Source organism: Lepisosteus platostomus, chromosome 9 (assembly GCF_059453375.1).
Source record: "Lepisosteus platostomus isolate fLepPlt1 chromosome 9, fLepPlt1.hap1, whole genome shotgun sequence".
NCBI classification, from domain to species: domain Eukaryota; kingdom Metazoa; phylum Chordata; class Actinopteri; order Semionotiformes; family Lepisosteidae; genus Lepisosteus; species Lepisosteus platostomus.
The window spans coordinates 51,699,433-51,722,398 of NC_142619.1; the positions used below are offsets into that span (position 1 = coordinate 51,699,433).

The 22,966-nt window shown below is 35.6% G+C and overlaps 1 protein-coding gene across 1 annotated transcript in view; it reads right to left on the minus strand.

Annotated features, from left to right (window-relative positions):
- Window positions 1-22,966, minus strand: part of kcp (kielin cysteine rich BMP regulator) — a 103,370-nt gene that overhangs the window by 75,411 nt on the left and 4,993 nt on the right. The window contains exons 2-5 of the mRNA XM_088645479.1: window positions 18,331-18,887; window positions 16,746-16,818; window positions 9,667-9,881; window positions 7,418-7,583 (exon numbers count right to left, since the gene is read on the minus strand). Of these exons, the coding sequence (XP_088501605.1) occupies window positions 7,418-7,583; window positions 9,667-9,881; window positions 16,746-16,818; window positions 18,331-18,887 (1,011 nt within the window). The remainder of the gene's footprint in view (window positions 1-7,417; window positions 7,584-9,666; window positions 9,882-16,745; window positions 16,819-18,330; window positions 18,888-22,966) is intronic.

Genomic DNA, 22,966 nt, shown 5'->3' on the forward strand with positions numbered 1-22,966 from the left:
TTGGCTTGCCACAGCCACATCTTACTACAATATGTAGTACACTATACCATGTCTCTCTAATATCATGATTTCACTGCTTGACTGTTTTTGCTATGCTTTGCTTATACCACAATAAAATAATTTTATTTTGGTTTGACTATATCAGGCATTGACTGCTTGAATGTGTCATTACAGTACAGTATACGGTATGTAGTACCTGATATAGACCAGCTATATACTGTAGCAATGATAAATATACAGTATTTATCACACGTATATTTTTGCCTCTTCGGATAAACGGTAGCATATACAATTGCAACATGGAAAATATTTATAAAGAATAAAAATTATGAAACCTAACCTTGGTGGAAATAAATCAAAATAACCTCACATTTCACAGTTATTTACCTCCTGGAATGACTAAAGAAAATTAAAAATGTAATCTGCTTCCATATCCAATGGGAAATTTCGTGAGACTTCACCAGATGCAAAATGGAAAGCTGCTTGAAGAAGTATCACATTTTGTAACAGAACATGTTTTTGGAAACTTCACTGTTAAGCAAGAGTAATAAAGAGTGAAAAAAATAGGAAAGAACGTAGGGTGGAATAAGATGTAAGCACTCCTACAGTATTAGTGTAAATGTTTAAAAATAATTATTAGAAAAACAAACTTGGCAGACAGACAGATAGACCACAAGGCATGCAAAGAGATGAAAAACAGTTGTAAAAAAGGATGTTACCCGCAATATATTATGAGGCTTTTCCTTTATTAAATGCAGAAAGAAACAAATCAGCTGTTGGGTAGTAGTTCATGCAGTAGTAAAGACACAATATCTTCCATGTACCTGAGGAGCCAGGGGAATAGCACACGAATGGAAAAACATTTTAAAAGCAAAGGCAAGTGGTGTTACATTTGTACAAGCAGTTCATAAAAAAAAGTAATTTCCATTGCTTATAGTTTGGATGGAATCTATGTACCATGTGATGCTCTATAAAATCTGAGTCTCTACACCCTAGTAAACAATATGATACAGAGAAAGTATAATTGAATTAAAGATTTTTAAATGCTTGAACCTAAAAACATGTTGCTTTAAAATGCTTTAATCTTATTTTCCATTTCAGTTAACAGAACTCCGATCCTATTAGATTATCATTACAGATTTGCCATCTTAACAGCTTTTCCATGCCAATACGCAATAGAAGAAGTATACTGTGTATCCAACATACTGTATAGTTGAATAGCCATCATACTGTACGGTAAAGTTTTTTGATGACACCAATAAATTACATCATCGGGTAACGAGAATTATGATTAACATTTCTTTGTAAAAGCACTATTGGAATCGAAGTATTTAATAAGTTAGACACTAATGCATAATGGCTTTTGGTAGTTTAGTGTGAGCCAAAAACAATATTTTCATACACCGTCTCAAAGGCTAAAAATCTCTGGCAAAGCCATCAGTATTCCCTAGTAACCTTTGTCAGCTCCGCCACAAGAAGGCTGTCTGTTGCTCTCTCATACCATTCAGTATAGCAGGATTTGCAGTTATGGACACAGCATTCTGCCTCTGGGTAGCCTGCATATGGGTAGTTTTGCAAAGTTCAGGACAAGTCACAGGAGCTGAGCCCACTGGGCACCCGAAAAACCACTGCAATTCAAAACAAAATCTGAAGAAAATACGACCTAGCAAAGCAAGAATCATCACCACTCTGCAATAAAAGTGCTATGTATTTATACAACAACCATAACAAATTAAGGAAAACAAACTCTAGAAATCAGTGGGCCGGCACTCGAAGATTATTGCACAAATCAGTTTGTGGTGAGCTAATACAGTATTTGATTTTTAGGAGACTGAAATCTACAATTACTAAACAATTATCTGCAATTACAAAAACACTTCTTGGACAAAAAAAAATCCTCAACAACTTTTGCAATTCAGATTAACATGCAATGTATCAGTAGTAATTTTGGTTCATTTGCACTCACACAGGGATACAGAAGAGTTACTGTAATGTCTATAATGGAGCTTTGTGTTCATGATGTACACTGGAATTAATTTTAAAAAATTGCAAGTATGTACTGTTGAAAGCTTAATAATTAAGGGTACAGTTTTATTTTTAATTCACCTTTTAAGGTTATTAATGGAACCAAATGTGTTTGATACATGGTGACATTAAAATCTTTATAAGGCAAATACCAAAATCTAAATGTCTTAAAGTTTCTTAAAAGGAATCAATTTTTATAAGCATTTAATTTTAATAAATAACTGTAGTCTACTAATTCTGAATTATTCGATAAATTAATACAATTGTGGAGATTCTAGCCAGCCTATAACTGTCGAACCCTTTTAATAACATTAATGGCCTCCTTCACAAACATTTAAATAAAAGTCTACAAAAGATATGTATCCAAAAAGACAGGTGAAATAACCATAAATAGTCTGTATTTGCAAAACGTATTGCTGTTTGTTTAGACGAGTCATCAGTGCACACATAGAAGTTTAGTACAAGTGTGATGGAGCAACCTGAGGCTTTGTTAAAGCCTCTTCCTTCTCTGCAGTAATTTGGACACACCTGCCTTGACTGACTGATTGAATTCCTGTGGGATAGAACTCTACTGGTAGAAAAGGGATTAGCTGATTAGCCCTGTGCTTGATGGGAACATTACTTAAGAGTAGCAGTAACCATTAAAATAGCAGTCTGGTACCCTTTTAACTCAGGGTGGAAGAGTGTTAGTGAATTCCTGAATTGTAGTGAGATTACAAAGGAATATTTAAGTGCCATGTCAATCTGTGCCGTGTCCAGTTCAGGTTTTGGAAGTTAAAGACATCATGAAGACTTGTAAGGATTTTGTCAGGCATAGAATTTAGTGAATCAAGATGGATCCAGAGTTGTCTTTGTGGTGTTTGAAGTTTTAATTATCTGTAGTCTTTATAGCTGGAGCACCAGAGGGTAAGGTGTGCCAGTAGGTCGCACAAGAGATTGAACATTGTAAGAGTGGCTGTGGAGGGGTGAGCCTGGTTCAGTGCGCCAGGGATTCCAGGGAATGAAAGTAATGTTTACAGTAGCTCTGGGGGTCAACATTCATCACAATACTGTAGGTCATCTGAAAAGATGTTTTTTTTTTCCAAAAGATGTTGCCTGGAGATAATGAATGATACATGTAATGACTCAGTACATTTGACACCAACCATAAAGAATAGGACAGAGGTTGCAAGTATGCGGGAAAAGTGTAGGTGAAAGCAATAAATCAACTGTGCTGCACAGGAGCTTTTTCCTTGGCCTGTTACATGTGGCTTTCTTCAGTGCAAGCATGGACAAAATCCGAAAACCAGAAGGTTTTTAAAAATTCCATGCAGAATTAATAAAAAGTCCAAAAACTCAACAAATCTTTGTTTCCTGGTTGACCTGTAGTATGTCCTCTTCCTCAGCTACAGTATGGTTACAAGCTTAGGGTAGCGACCAAAAGAATGAGATTGCAGGTACAAGCAGAGGAAATTAGGTTTCTGTAATGAGGTGACTGCTCCTCTCGATCCTCTACCAATTCTCCCTAGCAGACTTGCTCAAGCTCTGTTAAACTGAATGCAGACTGTCAGTGAATTGTATTCTTCTAAGTCCTTCCTCAAGCTTTTAATGAGATTCATGTAAGGGCTTTTGCTGGGCCACTGAAGAACATCCACCATCTTGTTCTGAACTGATGTTCCACAATTTTTTCTGGCTGTACGCTTGGGCTTGGTGTCCTGTTGGAAAGGGGATTATTTGCCCCAGTCTAAGGCTCTTTGCTGACTGAAGCAGGTTCTCTTAAAGGAATTGCCTGTATGAGACTCAATTTATTGTATCCTCTGTTCAACAAGTCCTTGCCATTGAAAAGCATCCTTATAAGCATCCTTATAAAAATATCCAATATTTTATTGCATAATAAACCATAGAAAAATACTAAGCAAACAAAGAATAGCTGCATTTCAATCCTATTTTCAACGAAGATGTAAAAATCTGAAGAAGGCTGAGTTATGAGCCCTCCTTGCACCTCTGGATGACCTAAGAGTTCCTAGGCAGAAGGAAAAACCCAACCTAACATGTGCAGTTGTGTAGTGGTGATCACTAAGCATGGGTGGGCATTTCAAGTAGCAGTCACTTAAACAGCATGCAGAATCAGGATTTTACAGACAAGAAAGGAGTCACCCCAGATCTCCAGCACTGTTCTTCTGCAGTACTGTTTAAAATATTACTTCATAAAACAAGTTAAACATGATTTCCTAGAAGGAAGAAAAGAAAATGTATTTATCCTCAAATATCTAAAAAAAAACTACAGCATGTACAATGTGCAAAAAGAGAGTGGAAAATAAAATGCAAGGGTTCTATGTCAGGAGCACATTAACAGGTATTTTAAATCAAGGGTTGGCTTGTACGTTCTGTTAGAACTTGAGGACACTTGGAGGTATACAGTATTTTATAATGTTTTTGAAGTTGGCTTGGTTTGCCCGTAAATGACAATCCTTTTCTGGCTGGGAGACAAATACATAATTTTCTTCTTTCTCCGTAATATACAGTACCTGCTGTATCGAACACCTTTCACTTTCTCCTCTTGGTCTTGTCTCTCTGTTTTTACACCTGTGCTATCATGTCTGACCATACACCTGGATATTTCCCTATTGGGTTCTCTACGGCTGATTACAGTATGTGAGAACTTAGTTGCACAGTTTCTATGAGGGCTATATCATAACAACTGCAAGACCAAGGGGAAGAAGTTGTTGAAAATAAAAGCGGGATTATTAGTACTGTGACATGTTTTGTGGCAATTCTCAATTACATTAGAAAGATCAGAAATAATAGAAGATATTTTGATGCATCACACTAATTTAGTTCTACTTCTATACAGGCACCCCAATCCAATCCCGTTTGTGCTGGGAAGAAATCCCCTATAGAAATGGAAAATTCACTAGCCAATCAAACCTAACTAGCTTGTCCTTGGGACCTAGGAAGAAACCAGAGCACCTTGTAAAGAGTAAATGAAAATGCAGAGAAAACATACTGTACAAATTGCACACAGACACCCGTATTTGCCACAAGTCAAAATTAAATCAAGAATGCTGGAACGGTGAGGTAGAAGTTCTGCCTTATTGAATGTCAGCATGCCTAAAAAATATCACCAGCTTAATCTGAAATTTGCACAAGTAATGAATTAACTTAATATAATATTCAAGCTATACCATGTAAAGACTCTTTAGAGCTTGCTGGTAAACCTCCCTCTCATGTCACGTTGCACACCTTGCACCGAACATTATGTCAGCAGGTGCATTAGTGAAGCTAGAGTGACTTCACAATAGTGTCTGCTGAATGAACCACCACAGTCTTTGCCATAGACATCTGTGCAAGGCTTCCCAAAAGAAAAACTCACAACTTCTCTCTTGAGGCCATCTTGATTATACTGCTGGCACTGAGTCAGATATTCACAGTATTAATGAAATGATTAAATCCTGCATAAAGACCCAGGTTGTTTAACCCTTCGACATCCTGACCTCTGCAGTCTAAGGCAGCTCTACTGCTGGTGGCTGGTTATAACCATCCCCAATGAGCTCAGAATAATTGTCGTATTCACCCTTCCTAATTATCCTGCCAGTTTAAAACTAGTTTCCCTATTGAAACCCTCTCTTTATATCCACGGTAATCAAAGCTATATTTATTAAATAACCAACCATCACTCAGCTCACACAAAAACGTCCATAAGGCTACATAAGGCAGGGCCAGACTGATCTTGTTTTGCAGGCTCTCTCTTTCTCCATTTACAATCCATGTCAGAAACATTGCACCCATATCTTTTATATCCTTCTTGATCAAATCCCACTGCAAGGCCAGGAAGTTTGGGCTCATGGAAACACAGGCCCCCAGCAAGCAATGTTGCTCAAAAGCATTAAATTTCTCAAGGTTGTTGCTGTTTCCTCTATAACCCCTGTAAAGAAACTCCTCACATGTTATTGAAAGTAAGTTGTAAAACCAGCACCTAACTGGCTCCAGGTTACTTTTACAATGGCTTTCCATCTTAGAGCAAGCGTAATGAGCATGCCTTATAGTGAAGGAAATAGGTCGAAAAGAAAATTTTAAAACAAGTCAGACCCCAATAACATTTAGGAAAACAGATTAGCATAAAGTTATTAAGACACTTGCCTACAAGAACTGTTTAAGTACTGTATGCTTGCACTGTTTGTTTCAAAAGGCATTTTGTTAAAGTACACAGTTAAAGGACTATATGTTGTTTGTCAACAATAAGGACAAATTAAACTAAATGATGCACATAAATGGACACAGAGCTAGCAGACACCTAAACCAAAGGCAAAACAAAAAACTACATAAGTCATATATTTTTCCAGCTTAAGACTTCATATTTTCAACTATTTTTGACATCACAGAGTACAGGCAATTTATAAAAGTTAAATAATAATAAATAAGTTTAATTTTCCATTAACAGTTTGGTGGTGGACAGGCATAAAAATAGTCATGACCAGGCAGAAAACTTTACTACTAATATTTATAATTGCATCGTGACCTAGAGTTCAACACTTAACATGCAATCTAGCCATATACTGTAAACACACTCTCAAACACAGAACACTATAATACAGTCAGAAGCAGACATAATTCTTTGAAAGAAAGTAAGCTTCCATAAATACCTCACCCTCTACAAATAAACCAGTCCTCTAAACTGATACAAATAAGAAGCTGACCTTGTGAAATACATAAGTATTGGAAACTTCCACTAATATGATAAATACAGCACCTCTCCCGAAATTTAGTCTAGGTTCCTTCTGTGCCCTATACAAAGGTTTTGGTCAAGAAAGAATCCAGTGATGAAAATAAACTGTAAAGCTGCAACTCGCTCTGTCCAATCTCTCTTTTTCCATGTCCAGCTAAATCTTTTTTACTTTGGATCTCCTTTTGATGTATACTGTACCACATGAACTATAGGTCATCCTCTAGAAAATCTAGTCTCAAAAGTTGTGGATCCCTCTAAACTCCACACAGCTTAGTTATACTTAACTGATTAGATAAGCCATCATTATACCTGGGATATTAGCAAAATTCCTTCTATTACACATTTCAATGTTCATCTGTGTTAAATTTGCTCCGTTTAACATTGTCTTTCCTTGCCAGTCTGATCGTAGCGGCTGATCAATTTAAGATATCTTTGTTCACATTTTGATGCTTACCTTAAAACTGAATGTATCCTGTAACAACTAAGTTAATCTTAGTTACGTTTATTTATGGTTATCTTAACTCTGAAGACAATCAAAAACTTGAGGTCTGTTTTCAAACCCTTTTTTTCAGCAAGAAAAAGAGTATGCTAAGTCGATGGGATGCGTGTTTGATGACTAGAAATGTAAAGACAGATATAGTTCATTTGAAATCTTATTTTGCTGGAAGAACCTGACTTATAACTCACCATCTGTTACTGTGCACTGAACTTCTCCCTTCACGCAGACACAGCTAACATGCTGGTCCTTCTCCCAGTGGGCTCCCTCCTCGATCTCTCTTCCCTCCCAGGAACATGTCAGGCGCCGACACTCACAGGACTCCAGGAAAGCCACTCGAGACAACAGGTCAGCATTCTTCATCAAGAGAAATAACAAAAATAAATCGAGCATGTAAAAGAGTAATCCTTGGCAAAATGATCTTCAATTATTACCCCAGCATGCCAAGGCAGGTGGCAACTGTAATTTTTTTTTGCTGAAAGTTGCAATTTGTCAGAATACGCAAAATGTACTGTAGAAGAGGAGGCTACCTTGCTTGTTTGGTTGCAAGTGCTTTTTTTAATTCTAAGATTTTATTAAGCCTTTGGCAGAATTATTGCAAGAATTCAGCAATTTGACCGAGTAGCTTGTTCCTACAGCTAGAGAGGAACCTACAGCCACCTCCAGAACTATCAGTTGTCTATATTTTGACGGAGGAAACATGCTGGGAGAATTGGTGGATACAGTAGGTGCCTCTTGTTAGTGGATGAGGCACTCAGAAAAGAACTGTAAGAAACCTGTCAACAAGTCTTGTTTTTTCCTTCAGTGTTCAGAGTTTGTAGTCAAAAGGCAAAATGAAAAGCAAAAGCATGCAAATTTGAAGCCGAAATAAAATCTTTACAAAATCAGATCCATAGCACATAAATTAGTCATACCACAATCAACAGTTTGGTATATACTGCAGATGAAAGAAACCACAGGCATAGTTATCAATCAGCCAAGACTGGTTGGCCAAGAAAAACATCTGTAGTTGATGATAGACACATTATCAGAACTGTCAAGGAAATCCTTAAAACAAATCTCAGTGAAATCACAAACAGCCTCCTGAGTTCAGGACTGAAGGTATCAAAATCAGCAGTTCACAGAAGATAGAGACAGCAGAAAGATGCTGCCATAAAAAAAAATTAAGAATGGTTACAAGCAGGAATAGTTCATTCACCCCATGTTGTTCATTTGGTAGAAAACAGCACAACCCAAAACATATGGCCAATTCAACCAAGGAGTTCATTAGGATCAAAATGTGGAAAATCTTAGACTGGCTAAGCCAATCTCCAAATTTAAATTCCATTAAACATTCCTCATTATCACAAATAAAAATTGCTAGTCTTTAAAGCAAAAATCACAAATCTGACTTTGCTTCACCAATACTTTTGTATAGCACTTTATAATCCTTTGTGAAAAAGCTTCCAGTTTTTATCCATAAATCCACATCTGTTTGATTTCCATGTGAAGACTCAAAACTCAAAATTTTTAAAACACTGAAGTGAAAACATCCCACAAACAGGTAATAACCCAAAGGCTGCAGCAAAGATCACTCAAAAAGTTTGGTGAGCACAATGAGTCACAGACTTCATACAGTTATTGCTGCAAAGCAATATGCAAAAAATGCTGACATTTACACTCTGAAATTTAAAGTGAAATTCTTCCATTACCTACTTTATGCTCACTTGAAATCACAGGGTTAGAAACAAAGCATGCTTTTGTTCTAATGTTATCAAATGTTTGCATGGAGTTACTAAAATAAATATTATAATGTTCTCACCACCCATACTAATCTCATGATCACAAATACAAATTGCTTGACTGTAAAGCAAAACTCACAAAGTTGATTTTGCTTCCCCGAGACTTTTGTACAGCAATTTATAACCCTTTGCATAAAAGCTTGCTGTTTTTAGCTGTAAGTGCACATCTGTTTAATTTCCATGTGAGGATTTAAATCCTTGTTTAATAATTGATAATATAATTAGGAAATGCTCTGGGGTGACTCAAGCTTTATGGGGTTTTAAATCCTTTTATTAAGACTCCTTTTTTATATTAAAGACTTAAAAGATTTACTTCCTTCAACATAAAGGAAAGTCCAAATTAGATATTTCATTAAGCTTTTTTATACTGTCAATTAACCAATTAACCTTATCATTGTCTGTTCATCTTCCTCCAAAACAGCAGTCATTTTCATAATGTGGTAACCATAACTTTGAACAAGACTTTAAATTGTGTTTCAATTGCATTGTATAATCTTGGCTTATCCTTCATTCATTTCAACACTTGATATGCATTCTGATATACATAAAAATCTAGGTTCTGCAATCCTGAGTCTAAATTATTAAAAGTAAAGATGCAGGTACAGTAGCTGCAATAAGCTGCTTGTTTTCACATTTCTCTGAGACATACCACCACATACCTGAGCTTTAACCATATCAAGCATCATGCTAAGACTCTCCACTGTTTGCTCCAACCTCCTCATCCGCTTTTCTTGATTTTCTGGCTGAAGCAGGTGACTCTGCAAAGCAGCTGGTGGCCCAGGATCACTTTGTTGCTGCTGATAGTTTACAAAATCAGGCTGGTCTTCTGGGTACACATTAGGATCTCTTACAAAGGGATTCTCTAGCCTGGGGTCTGTTGATCAGAAGAGCAAAAAGCTTTATGAATGTCACAAGTCACAAGCTGCTTACCGATTAATTTTCAAAAACTGCAACTATAGACATGATAAGAATTGTAGGAAAGTCTGCAGGATGCATACTGTAGAACCAATGACAATTTAAAGACTGCACATTTCAATTTTGCTCACTCCTTTTGGTTAACATTTGGGTTGGGATTTCTTCAGCAATCTGAGTAGCAGTTTAACCAAATACAAGTCCTTTACCAGAATGTTCTCTAACCCTTTGCATGCACAAGATAAATAAAAATTCTACTGCTTTTGCAACAGCATACCATAGTTCACAGCAAAAACTAAAACTAATTTAAGATCAAGTAAAGAAAAAAAGGATTTTGGCGAGTGTATTATAAAACCGTTTAAATACTGCCACTACCTCCTGCTACTACTGTATTTCCTTGGGACACATATTTATTACAGTCTGAATATTGCTAGAACATAACCATGGTTGAAATAAAATAGTTGAAATTACCATTAGTATAAATATTTCCTACCTACAAAACTACTGTCAAGCATGGTGGTGTCAACATTATGTTACAATTCTGATTGTCATTGGCAGGGAAGCTTGTCAAGACTGATGGGAACATACTGTACTGTAGATGTAGCAAAGTACAAGCAAATCTTAGAGGAGGACTAAAAGGTCCTGAAGGATCTAAACCTGTCAGCAGGATAAAAGCTCAAGGCATAAGGCCAAAACTGCACTCGAGTGGCCTGAGATTACAAATGGTGTTCCAGTCAAAGTCCTGCTTTGAAACCTAAAATCACACGGGAGAACCGGATCCTCAAGCAACCCAAGAGAGCTGGAGCAAGTCTGCCAAGATGAATGGGCAAAAGTTGTACCAAGCCAGTGTGCAATGTTGGTACTTATCCAAGAAGACCTGGAGATGTAAAAAACATAATTTGGGTTTCTAGCTCATGATTGTTTTGGTGCTCCCTGGTAGCCACACTGTACATAGGTTTCCAGTCCCTGTATAATTTGGCCAGATTCATTCATTGGCCTGTTTATATATTTACTTTAGCATTTGCTTTTTTTTTTGTTGCACTTAATGCATTCAGGAATGAGTAAGCTTCTGTTAATTGCTTCTATATTTTTTCTGATCTGTTCTTGTAGAATGGCATTTCTCAATCCAGGGCCTGGCATTCTAACTTCAGTGGCTGCTCAAGAATATTTTTTTGGCTGTACAAGAAATGCTCATTCCCCTCATGTAGCCTTAAGCACCTTCCAAGACTATGCTTGGATTTCATTTCCCTATGTCGTTAGTTTGAACACAAACATTAAACTGATCGCTTAGTAACTGTGAATTCATGGTCTGATAGGACTGAAATACTTGATCTCCTAGGTGTAGGCAGTGCTCCACCAGGTAGAGGGAGAGAGTTTCTGTATATACAGTATACTGGGGCATGGTCAGATATGACAATGTTTCCAATTTAATGGATTTTTGTTAAGCTTAGCAAGGAAGATGAAACCAGACTTAGCCCAAACTTAACACGCAACACCATATGGGACAGAATAAAATGTGAAATTTGAAAAAGATTTAAAAATCTCAAAGCACCTACAAGACACTGATTAGGATATCTAAACAAATATACTACAGTATCCTAGCGTTCAACTGATTAATTTCAGGGTTTCAATGCACAATTGTATAATTGAAGTCCCCCAAACCAAAACAAAACGGCAATCAATTTATGCCAGTTCCCAAAAACTGTGCTTAACAATGTGGCATCTTGCTAATTTGCTGCATAAAGATTCTCAATACAGAACTCTACTTAATAGGAGAGCTCTGGATCTTTCTCTCCTCTATATCCCTGACACTATAATTACCCTGCAAGGAACAAACAGTCCACCCACTGACAGGAGAAACGACTGGCATGTTCCTGTAGTGCTTTTATTAAAAGGTACTTATCAAGAAGAAAAACATTGTGATGCTGGATATAAAGAAAATCATTAAACATTTTAGGAAAAAATGGATGAACTACACATTGAAGGCTGCAGTAAGTATTTCAGGATGGCAGCAAAACCCTTCACTCAGTTTAGTGTCTGTATCCAAAAACCCATTTACAGCCACCGTGACATGTTTTTAATACCAAGAGAAAACATTAGAAAACACAATTCACTTTTTAAAAATGTTTCTTATGAGTCTTCTTCTGGAACGGCTGGATTTTATTCAATCTGTGTAACAAAAGAATTATAATTGGCTTTACTTGTGTTCCCAGCTATATCACCACATCATACATATGGAATGTCCAGGGATTCTCATAAAAGGGTAGCTTTTGTTTGATAATTCTAACAGCTGGATTTTTAAACAGATATACTGAAAAGACTGCCCAAAACTTAAATTCAAGCCCTCAGTTCTTATGTGATCTTTTATACTGTCTCAGTTCTTGGAATATATACCGTATAAAGAGGAAAGCAGACATACATACAGTTTTTTTTTTTTGCTCAGATCATTACCATAGTGTACAGTGAAAATTTTGAACTTACAGAAACTGCCCGATATGAAATTTATCCAGGCGATTAGGTGAGTCTCAGGTATTTCAAGTATTCTTAAAGTGGCACCTGAATTGCAGCCTATAGTTTAAATGGTTGAGAATATGTTCAGTTCTACTTCTTAATTATCATGTAGAAAGCTGCTGGCACATGCCAGACATATGATACCAGTACTAATAGCAGTATTAGTACTTCTGCTATTATTATTCTTTTGATTAAAATAATTTCCTGCCCAGTCACTCTTTCAAACTTTTTGTACGATCTAGCATGGTTATTGTAAAGGCATTGTCACTTAAAATACCATCCTGACTACTTTAGTGCACATTCTACTTTTTCTGTGACATTTGCTCATTGTGATCGACAGTGCCAAATCATAAAAAAACAATTAAATAAGCTAGATAGTTCAATCATTACACTAAGCCAATACAATTTTATAACTCTGTGCTCTGGTAATTATATAAAAGTCTTACATTTAATTTACAATAGTTTTGCTGGCTGGAACTAAGTGGAATTTGATTAGTCTACTGATCAGCTGTAAATAGGTTTCTTGTAGATCTACCAAAATGTAACCCCTGCTCAAAGTAAAACTTCATATCTTACATATCTCTTTGGATAACTAATCCAAACATTTGTCAACTTGAAAGTGGAACAAAAGTTTCACAATTAAATTAGTTCATTAACATGCCACAGACCAGCTAATAAGTGTGTGACTTTTGATCAAAAAGATACAAAACAGTCTTGTACTTCTGGAACAAACTTCTTTTATAAATTACTTCACAGCATACAAATTGGCTTTCCTACAGCATGTTGTGTTTGTGTTTTAAAGGAGATTTGATTTGTTTTAATTATTTTAGAAATATGTGTATGTATCCTTCACAACAGTTTTTATTTTTTTTCTTAAGTAAATCATAATTCAAAGCATATACAGTACTATGATTCCTGCATATTTACAGTATATAATACACAGGAGAATGTTTTCAACAAATGAGCTACGCTCATTTGGCTTGACATTAATATCACAAGAAACAGAAATATAAACATTTTTGTGAATACAATTATGATGAAGATTTTCTTAAGACTAAAACTTTCAAAGAAACAAAAACAGGAATGTGCAATAGCTGTTAGTCTTGTGAACTCCAAAGGCCTAACAAATGTTTTCCCTTGTATACTGAGTGCAATGGGAATAGTTACTGTACATTAGACAAGGTTTCTGCAGTATATTTCAATAAAAAGCAAAAATGTTACTTCATTTTCAAAATCTTCAGATTTTGAACAGAACAGAAGTCTTTTTTTTATAGAATACTCAAAACAAAAAGCATAAAATATTATAAATACAGCTTTAATATATAAAGTCTAAGTAAAATCAGTTCAATAACCTTAAACAGATTTTCTGTATCAGTACATTTCTGCAATGCTGTATGGAGATGAAGTGAACTCTTTAGAGCTTTGTATGAGGATGACATTTTTCTATTTTAGGCACTTTTACAATATTTTTTTCCTCACAGTGATTTATCATTGTTGAATGTTTTGTCAGTCGGTAATAAACTCCCCATAATAAAAACACATAAATCTGCTTAGTACATAAAACTGCCACAAAATGTCAGTTAGGACCCTGCAAGTCCTCTACATTCAGATGCCTTAATAAACCCTTATGAACTACACAGGCACATGGTCCTTAAACCAGCTGCTTGCTAAGAACTTGATGAATACTAAAACCTTCTCAATAGCATCTATAACTCTTCTACAGATTAAGGCAATTGTTATTTTTGCTCACATGAACGTTAATTATTTTAAAGCAACATGAAGTTCAGTGCGTAGTCATGTGAAAAGTAAAATGCTCAACATTTGGAAACAATAATTACTGAAAAAAAAGAAAAGATTACATAACCCCAAAGCATTTTAGAACTGAATGTTTGATAATTTATACGAAATTTGAGAATCCTGTTTCTTGCAAAAAAAACAAATGTAGATTCTTAAAAAAAGCAGTATTTCATGTGCTCTTTACACAGTTTATGAAAAGCTAACTCCATATAAAGTATATACAGTACAATAGACACATTCACCGTAGAACAAACTATTCATCTGTAAATGTAAGATAACCTTTGTTTCAAGATGGATTTTTAGAAGTCTTGTGTGTGAGTTCTGATGATAAACTAAATTAATATAAAATGGTATAGGGACAATAATATATCAGTATTATGTGTACATATATGGTTTATTTAAAACACAAACATGTTGTCTCTTGTCTCTTACTCACTATGGTGGAGTAAGTTGAATAAGAATGAGTTTCACTACTACACTGACGACACATGAAGATAATACTTCCAGATTCTATTACTGCAGTTTTAGAAATCTGTGGATGTCTGTGTGATACTGAGATCAAGATACAGAATGTTAAGACCTAGGTTCACCACTCACCATTTCACCATTCCTAATTAATGAAATCCACTGAAGACTCAGCAAATGACAACATTTCTGAACACCACTTAAAGAATTAATATCTACCACACATTTTAATTAATTATTTTAGTGTACTCTTGAATCTTCAAAGTCAGTTTGTTTATACTTATGTTATGTATGCTAGATTTATGCTACAGTGCTTTGATTTTCAGGACTTTTTATTATACGTCTTCCAAAGAGTACAAACTGGATACATTGGATGCTTAGAGTATACAATTTTGATAAACAACAGCTGCATTTGGTAGTAATACACTATTTCATTATCCCTTTGTGTGTCTTTCAGGTTGAGTTTCTTCAAGGGTTCATGTGCATTTATCATATGAATATTGCAAGATTCACAAATAATTTAATATAATACAATCAATCTGATGGGCTATTTTAAATGATTCACAAATGGAAACAAGACCCTGCCAATTCACAGGCAAAACACAATTGCTTTTCCTGAAAGAATCAATCCATGTTGTAAGATGAGGCCTTCTGACTTACAGTTTAGCGCAGACCTACCCAATATAGTTATACAGTCACTTATAAAAAATATTCATTCTCATTGAACAATCATAAACAATGAACAATCTTGAACAACAGATGAATAAAACAACAGTTTGATTTGCTTTTTTCGTCTTATACTGCTCAACAGACTGTCACGTAAATGCTAAGTTTCATTGTGATTTGGTCCTGTCAGAAAGACCAAGGGCTCATAGCCTCCACAATAACCGGACATTGACACTGGCTAAACTGACACTTTCAAATCACATATCATTTATAGCTGCTACCAGGAATGCAAGTTTTTGGAAAACAATTCAATCATTTGGGATACTATTAACAATCTAAAGATATTTAATGTTACATTTGCAGATGTATAGGAGCCCTTTAAGGATAACCTGTAATAATAATGTCATTTTAAATGGCGACTTTAAAAGTAGCATCTCAAAGTAGGTGTAAAAAAATCATTGTCCACAACTCTGATCAAGGAGGGTTGGTGTATCAACAGATTTCAAGTCCAGCAGGGATCATAATGATCTAATCAGGTCATTATTAGCTTAACTGCAGTAAGTTAAAGGGGAACTGCAACACCATTTTCATATTTCAGAATAAGAAAGAATCAGCATTGATGTGTGCATTTCAAACCACAATGAAAGTAAAATGTACACAGTAACTTGTAAAACCTCTAAGTTACATGTCAAAATAAACAAAATTTCCAAGTATGCGCAGCACCATATTGTGTGATTCAGAACGAGGCAACAAAAGGTCCGTGTGGTGGCTGTATGACATTAAACAAACAGGTTTGTGAATACATCTCTTTTAACCCAACAGAAATATTGTTTTTTGATTTCGAGACAGTTTTGCCAACAAATACTACTTACTTGTTAACTCTTCATTCAGATCATGTTCGAACATTCCTGCGGTTAAATGTCTGCTGCACAGCCGGTATTTATCCGCTTTTACATCACATGACATTAGTCATTATGGTGACCAGTGAACAGGAAAGGCCGCAACTTGTGGGAACTGGAATGTGAGTTTGCGACAACATGGCATCTTACAGTGCTTTCACAAAATTCATGATTTTTTGCTTAATAATTTGTCATTTTTTTATAATGTCAATGAATTTATTTTGTTACACAGATTTAATAACTGATCTGAGAAATTGGGACTGCAGTTCCCTTTTAATTTTCCCAGCTCTTCAGGTGCCGTTGCTTTAAAGGGACCTGTAACACACTGGCCCTCTTGGGGACCTCTGCCTAAAAGAGTCACACATATACACCCCTAATATAAAAAAGTATGAAATACTGTATTCAGTTGCAACACCTTGCCTTTAAATAAAGTGAGTCATTTTCCAGTGATTAGACTGAGAATTAACAGGGCGTTTTACACACAGTACCTGAAAGGTTTTCACAGTGCCATGGGCGTCTAAGGAAGCCACTGGTGGATACTTCTGCCGTTTGCCAATAACCCTGAGAACAGAAAAGAGAGAACAGAGTCACAAAGACAAATTAATTAACACTATGAAACTGTTGATTTGTAAATCTGTCAAATCTGATGGTATTCATAAAAGATTCTTAACACTACACTTTAATGCAACAAACATGTTAATGATTATCTATAGATTTATGTTTTTAGATTTTTAGATGTTTTTAGGAGTTTTTTTCCTCAGAACTAAGAAGTTTTATACGTCAGCTAAACAGTTGGATAGACTGTGCTAAATGGTCTTTAATCTTCTCCCTACATAACTACACACCTGAACACACAAAACAACGCACAGTAAAATACTCTCATCCATTGGTTCAGCTCGAAAATCACATTAAAATATGGAAATATTTCATTCTTATCCAGTACTATTCTAAGCAGAGGTCAGAGTGGGGAGCTGTATCAGTGTGGCAACAGCAAATAAACAGACTGAGATTAATTTCACACAACTGGAATAAACTTCACAGCAGAAACTTTGTGTTGTTTTGCTAGTTAGTATGAGATTACCATCTACATGTACAATTCTATATAATCTATTAACTGTCTTTATTTTTTAAGTCTTTATTAAATATACATGTTATACATACTGTATATAAACAACATTTAAGATAACAAATATAATACAAATACAAAACCATTTTTCGACCCGTGAAACCACTACAGATTGCTGATAATTGGGTACAAAACTATTATCAAAAAAGTGATAAATATGATGTGGAGGAAAGGAAAAATATTTAACAAAGATAAAAGTTTTGGTTTCTTAAAACTATTGCTTTCTTTGTTTTCTCACTTAAATAGTTATTACTAGATGCATCTCCTGTCATTTATCATTCCATCCTTTTCAAAACAGCAAAATACAGTATCTCTTTATCGCATTCTTTAGATTCAAAACAAAAGCTATTTTCTTGATCTGCTTAAAATTGTCTTCCTGCACATCTATGCAACGCGCATTGTAGTGTGTTTTCATTCCAAAATTGAGCAGGTCCATCTTGAATTCCTTTAGAGGTTTTCTAGTGTTTTCTGCACCACCTCCTTGATGATGTTCCAGTTACTGTCTTTGTAAGGAGATTAGAATAACAAATGTAACAGCACTAGACACAGGAGGAGGCTCAAAGGACAAGGATTTGTTTAAATGAATCAGAAAACAACTCAGAAATAGGAAACAGAAAATAGGAGTATTGTTACCTACTAATATGATCATAACCAAAGTCAAATAGCCTTCATTTCCCTTTTGTTAAACAAGAAGATCTCTATTTGAAGAAGTGGCACATGTACAAATATTAGGTTTAATCAGGATAGAGTTTAATGCAAAAGACTAACTCTAGGACAAGATTATTTCTCAGTTATGTAGTCAATAATTTAGGTACTGACTACATAGACATTTTCGGACTTAGTCTCATTCTTTCATGAGTCACAAATATAGTACTTGCATTGTTTGAATTAAAAAAACAGCATACAAAACCATTTAGAGATAATAAAAATATTATCAACAAACTCACCGCAAACTTGCTGTTCTTGTCTCCTGGCATGCTTGCAAATGTAATCTCAAGATCAATAGGGAGACTGAGACTAAGAACATCTTCACCGTGGCTCTTTTCAAATACAACAGGCTCTTCACAGTCAACGAAGAGGGAGATCTTGTGGGCCTCCAAGTTCAGAGCTACACGGGCCCACTTGCTGTTGGAGAAAGGGGTGCCCCCAGGGAAGAGGATATGCGCGGGATCCATGCTGTGGACAGCACGGTAGTCAAGCCTTAGCTGGTTGGACCTAGTGCTGGAGACCAGCTGGAGCAAGGGATGGCCATCTTTTTTCATGGCAGTGGGGGAGACAAACGAGATGAGTGTCCCGTCTGAGTTCTTGGTCTGCTGGGCCACAAAGTGGAAGCCAATGGATCCCTGCATGGTGCTGAGAAAATAGAAGGAAAAGTCCCTTGGAAGAGTTAAGTGGGGTACCCTCTGACGGAACTTCCAGGCAGGAATGCTTGGATCCAGACCTTTGGCTTTAGTCACTCCTTTAATTGACCGGGTAATGTTCAGGGCCTCAAGCAGATCAATTACTGAAATGAAAGAAAAACAATAATGGTGTTTTATTTAAAAACACATTTTTCTTCTACATCTGGCAGTACACAAATTCAAATATACATGGTAAAAATAATACAACTTAGAGGACTCCTTCTGAGTTATAGATATCCATGTTTGAGATGAAAAGCTAGTTTTAAACTAACTGAGTCAGTACTGAAACATGAACAATGATACAATAAAGACATTTAACCATTACAATATTACTTTTTATTTGGAACCTTTACAGACACTGTCTCTTGGAAATTTTAGGAGGAGCACTTGAATAACAAATTAAGAAAATGTGTTCTAAGCCTAAGAGGTTACTCAATCCTGCAAGTTAAAAGTGACTGTCTGGTGTGATTAATGAGGTAGAAAAAACTAGCAGTGGTTATGACACTTGGCTAAGAACACATAACTAACCTCCTGTTGTGTGCAACACAGAACATTTGATCTTTATAATAGTTTTCTAAACTGTGGTTTCTAAAATATAATTTAATTACATGTATCCTAAGTTATTATAAAATATATTTAACTAAATATGACTGTTTAAAACAAATTTATTTTAAATGCATTTTCAAGATTAGCAAATGATGTAATCGATTACCTAGAGTAATCATTTCTATTTTCTTTTTATAGTAACTCAAAATCTCTAAATGATTTGAAAAGGTGGATTATAAATGCTGAATTTGTTGTTTCTCTTTGTTGGGAATTTATCACTTTGTTTGGAATCTAGAATGCACGCATTTCATTGACCCATAGTAACACATTACAGGGTTGTTTAGAGTTCCACACTTTCTGGTTTAGTAACATCTGCACATAAAGACCATGGAAGAGATCAAACAGATCTCAGCTGTGTCAAGAGAACAATACTGCTGCCTGACAAAGAATGCTTACCAATCCTTTTCACATACAGAACCTCACATTAAACAGTCTGAGAACAACATATTGTTACTTAGGAAATTGTTTAAGGAAGCTAACAAATTCACCAAAAGTTTGACAAAAGAGAATTTAAACAGGGCAAACAAAAACAGAATTTTATGCTACTCTTTGATACTTAGTGGTATGAGACACTCACACATACAGTATAAATGCATTTTTACATGTCTAAAAATATGAGGAGATAGCATTTTATTTGATGTAATAATATTTCTGTATTGAAAACAGCTATTGTATATAGCCCACTATCCAACCAATAACACAAATCCTTATAATCTTGCATTTCATAATATGTTTATTCACAATTGATTAAGTCACACAAAGTCACGAACTGTATTACTGAAAAGCTTAAATAAAATGTCAGAATAACCTCACCATAACATATCATTTTGATAGTAGTTTTCTTTCTCATTGGGTAACCATGAGGTTTGTCTTATTAGATAGTAATTTACTATGGTAATCTTTACTTTTACACAATTCACAATCTTTCTCTCTTAACATAAAGTGCCTTTTACTCTTAGGTTTAGAAGGATATCTTAATACCACAGCAACTGAATTTGGAAAATGTATTGCACTTACTCAAACCAAGGTTTTCTGTTCAACAGAGAATATTGTCTTTTTTGGTACTATTACTGTGCATCTCCTTTGAAGAATACTGCGTGATCCCATTTTGACAAATGTTTGATTTTACTTCAATGATTAAGTTATTAAAGGATTTTAAATTACAAAGCAATATATATAAAAGGTTACCCAAAAAGATGCTAGTATACCTGTTCTATTAGTTATAACCTATAACTAGATCCAGAATGTAGTTCTTTTCATAATATTAGAACTACAATTAAATATTTTAGAATTTAAGAACTACTTTATTCATTTACATGGTCAATCAGTATAGTAAAAAAAATTGAAAACTGTTCTTTTTGTAGTATTAACCAGGAATATGTTCAAGAAATAATTTTACCTTATTAAATTAACTCCACCTAGTTAATATCTATTAAATGTTTACAGTGCTCTTTACAGCGGGAATGTTGGATGTGTTCCAATCCTGTCTTCTCCTTTAATCTTCACACAAGGAAGGTCAGTAAGGCAACAATGTTTGCAGATTATCCTGCTGTTCAAAGGCTGTGTGCAATCCCACAACAGATGGGACATCAGCTTTTAGAATCCGGCTGAGAAACAGGGTTTTCATGTTTACAGGTTTTCGTAAACGTATATACAGACTGTAGTAAACAGAACTACTGTTTACACAACACCACTGTAGGAAGACATTCAAGACACTGAACAAAAACCAACACATTCAAAAGCTGTAGAGTTAGGCTGTTTAGCATGATGACACTGTTCATTTAGACATTTTAGACAAGGAGATAAATCCCTAACAGGAGTAACAGAATGAGCAGAATAGCACAAGGATTTGTAAGAGGCCTTCTGTACCTCTTAATTTATATTAAGCATTTTGCCGTTGGTATAACTGCATTGTTTAAGCAGCAAAGGAAAACAAAGGCACCATTCAAGTGTAGATGACCGCCATCAAATGAAGTATCATGTAGACAAGTAAAAGAAATACATCTGGGAAGCAATAATGTACATTATAAATAGCAAATGGAAGGCTACAAAGCTGAATAAGCAACATGACAGGAATTTACGAGTTTAAGAAGACTCATCACCCAGACAATTTAGGGAAATGCTAAATAACAAAAAAATGCCACAGTATGCAGCATAAAATGCTGAATTCACATAAAAATTGTGTTAAGGCAATACCAGGCAAAGTTTAGACCTCATTAAGACTTTTGTATACAATTCAGTTCACCACATTACAAATACAAGATTGTTGACCTGGAAAGAGATGTCTGAGGAAAGTAGGAACAGACAAGTCCAAGGAAAAGAATCTCTTCAGTTTTAAACATAAAAGATTACAAAAAGACCTGAGACACAAATAAATAAAAACTGAAAAAGACTGACAAAATGAAGCCAACACTGATCAGCGGATAAATTAAAAGCACGTGTGGGAATTACAAGTAGAATTGAAGGCAAGAAAATAACACAAAGGTTCACAGGTGCCTGAAACAAGCAGCCCGACTCTGCTGCTAAAGCCCATTCTCTGGGGTCCATTAAAATAGGCTTGAAGAGATCCTAAAATTCATGTTACCCAAAACGTAATGAGCAAAATGGCCTCCTCAGATAGCTTCTCCAATGTTTTTTTTTTTAAAACAGTCCTTGGGCAATTCCTTAGCAGCAGCAATAGGGAACAGTGGTTCAGTTTCTGGACTTGTACTGAGAAGGATGTGGGTTGAGATCGCATGTGAAATACAGCTGTTGTACCTTTAAGCAAGGTACGGCACCAAAATCACTCCAGCTATATAACTGTGTAAAATATCCAGCTTCTGTATATGACTGTGCTTGGGTGCAAATCAAGTTGCATTCGATAAACATGTGAGCGAAACATATTAGAAATTCACTAGGGATACCAACACCTAAAAATTAAGCATCCTGAAAGGCTAATGGAGTGTTGTAGCCTAAATCTGGTTTAACCACTGGCTAAGCCCGTGACCAAAGGACGAGGAGCCTAGAAACCCCATGCGAAGAGAGGAGTGACCAAGGGGCAGCTGCAGAGATGGAGATGGGGTGGAGAAGAGAAGCAAAAGGATGTATGCGAGAAAGGGGATCACATCCTGTGTTGTATTTCCAATGTTTTAAATGAGGAAATTATGTCAGGATTGATTTAGAATTACTGACAGCTGAGTCTGATTGACCTTGGCTCTTGGGTATTGTCATCCCTACCAAACGTTTGTTATAAACTCCATTTAATAAATCACCACTGTGACCAATATGTCCAATAATGCACCCTGAAAATTATGTCACAGCCAGGCCTCACATTTACACAGCAGCACATATGCTGCACCTAGAATATCAGTTATTATGTCATTTTTTTAACCTGCAGTAGTGTTGACAGTTCTACATGCTTTACTCTTCATTTACACCAAACATAGCCTATAAAATGCAATCAGATATACAGTACCTGAATATATCCAGGATTTCTGTTCTGCTTTAGCTGGCAAGTCTTATCAGTAGTTCTAAAGGGATCCTCTTTAAAGATCAGAGTAAGTGGCATCAGAAAGACATAACATGAGGGCTGTGTGAC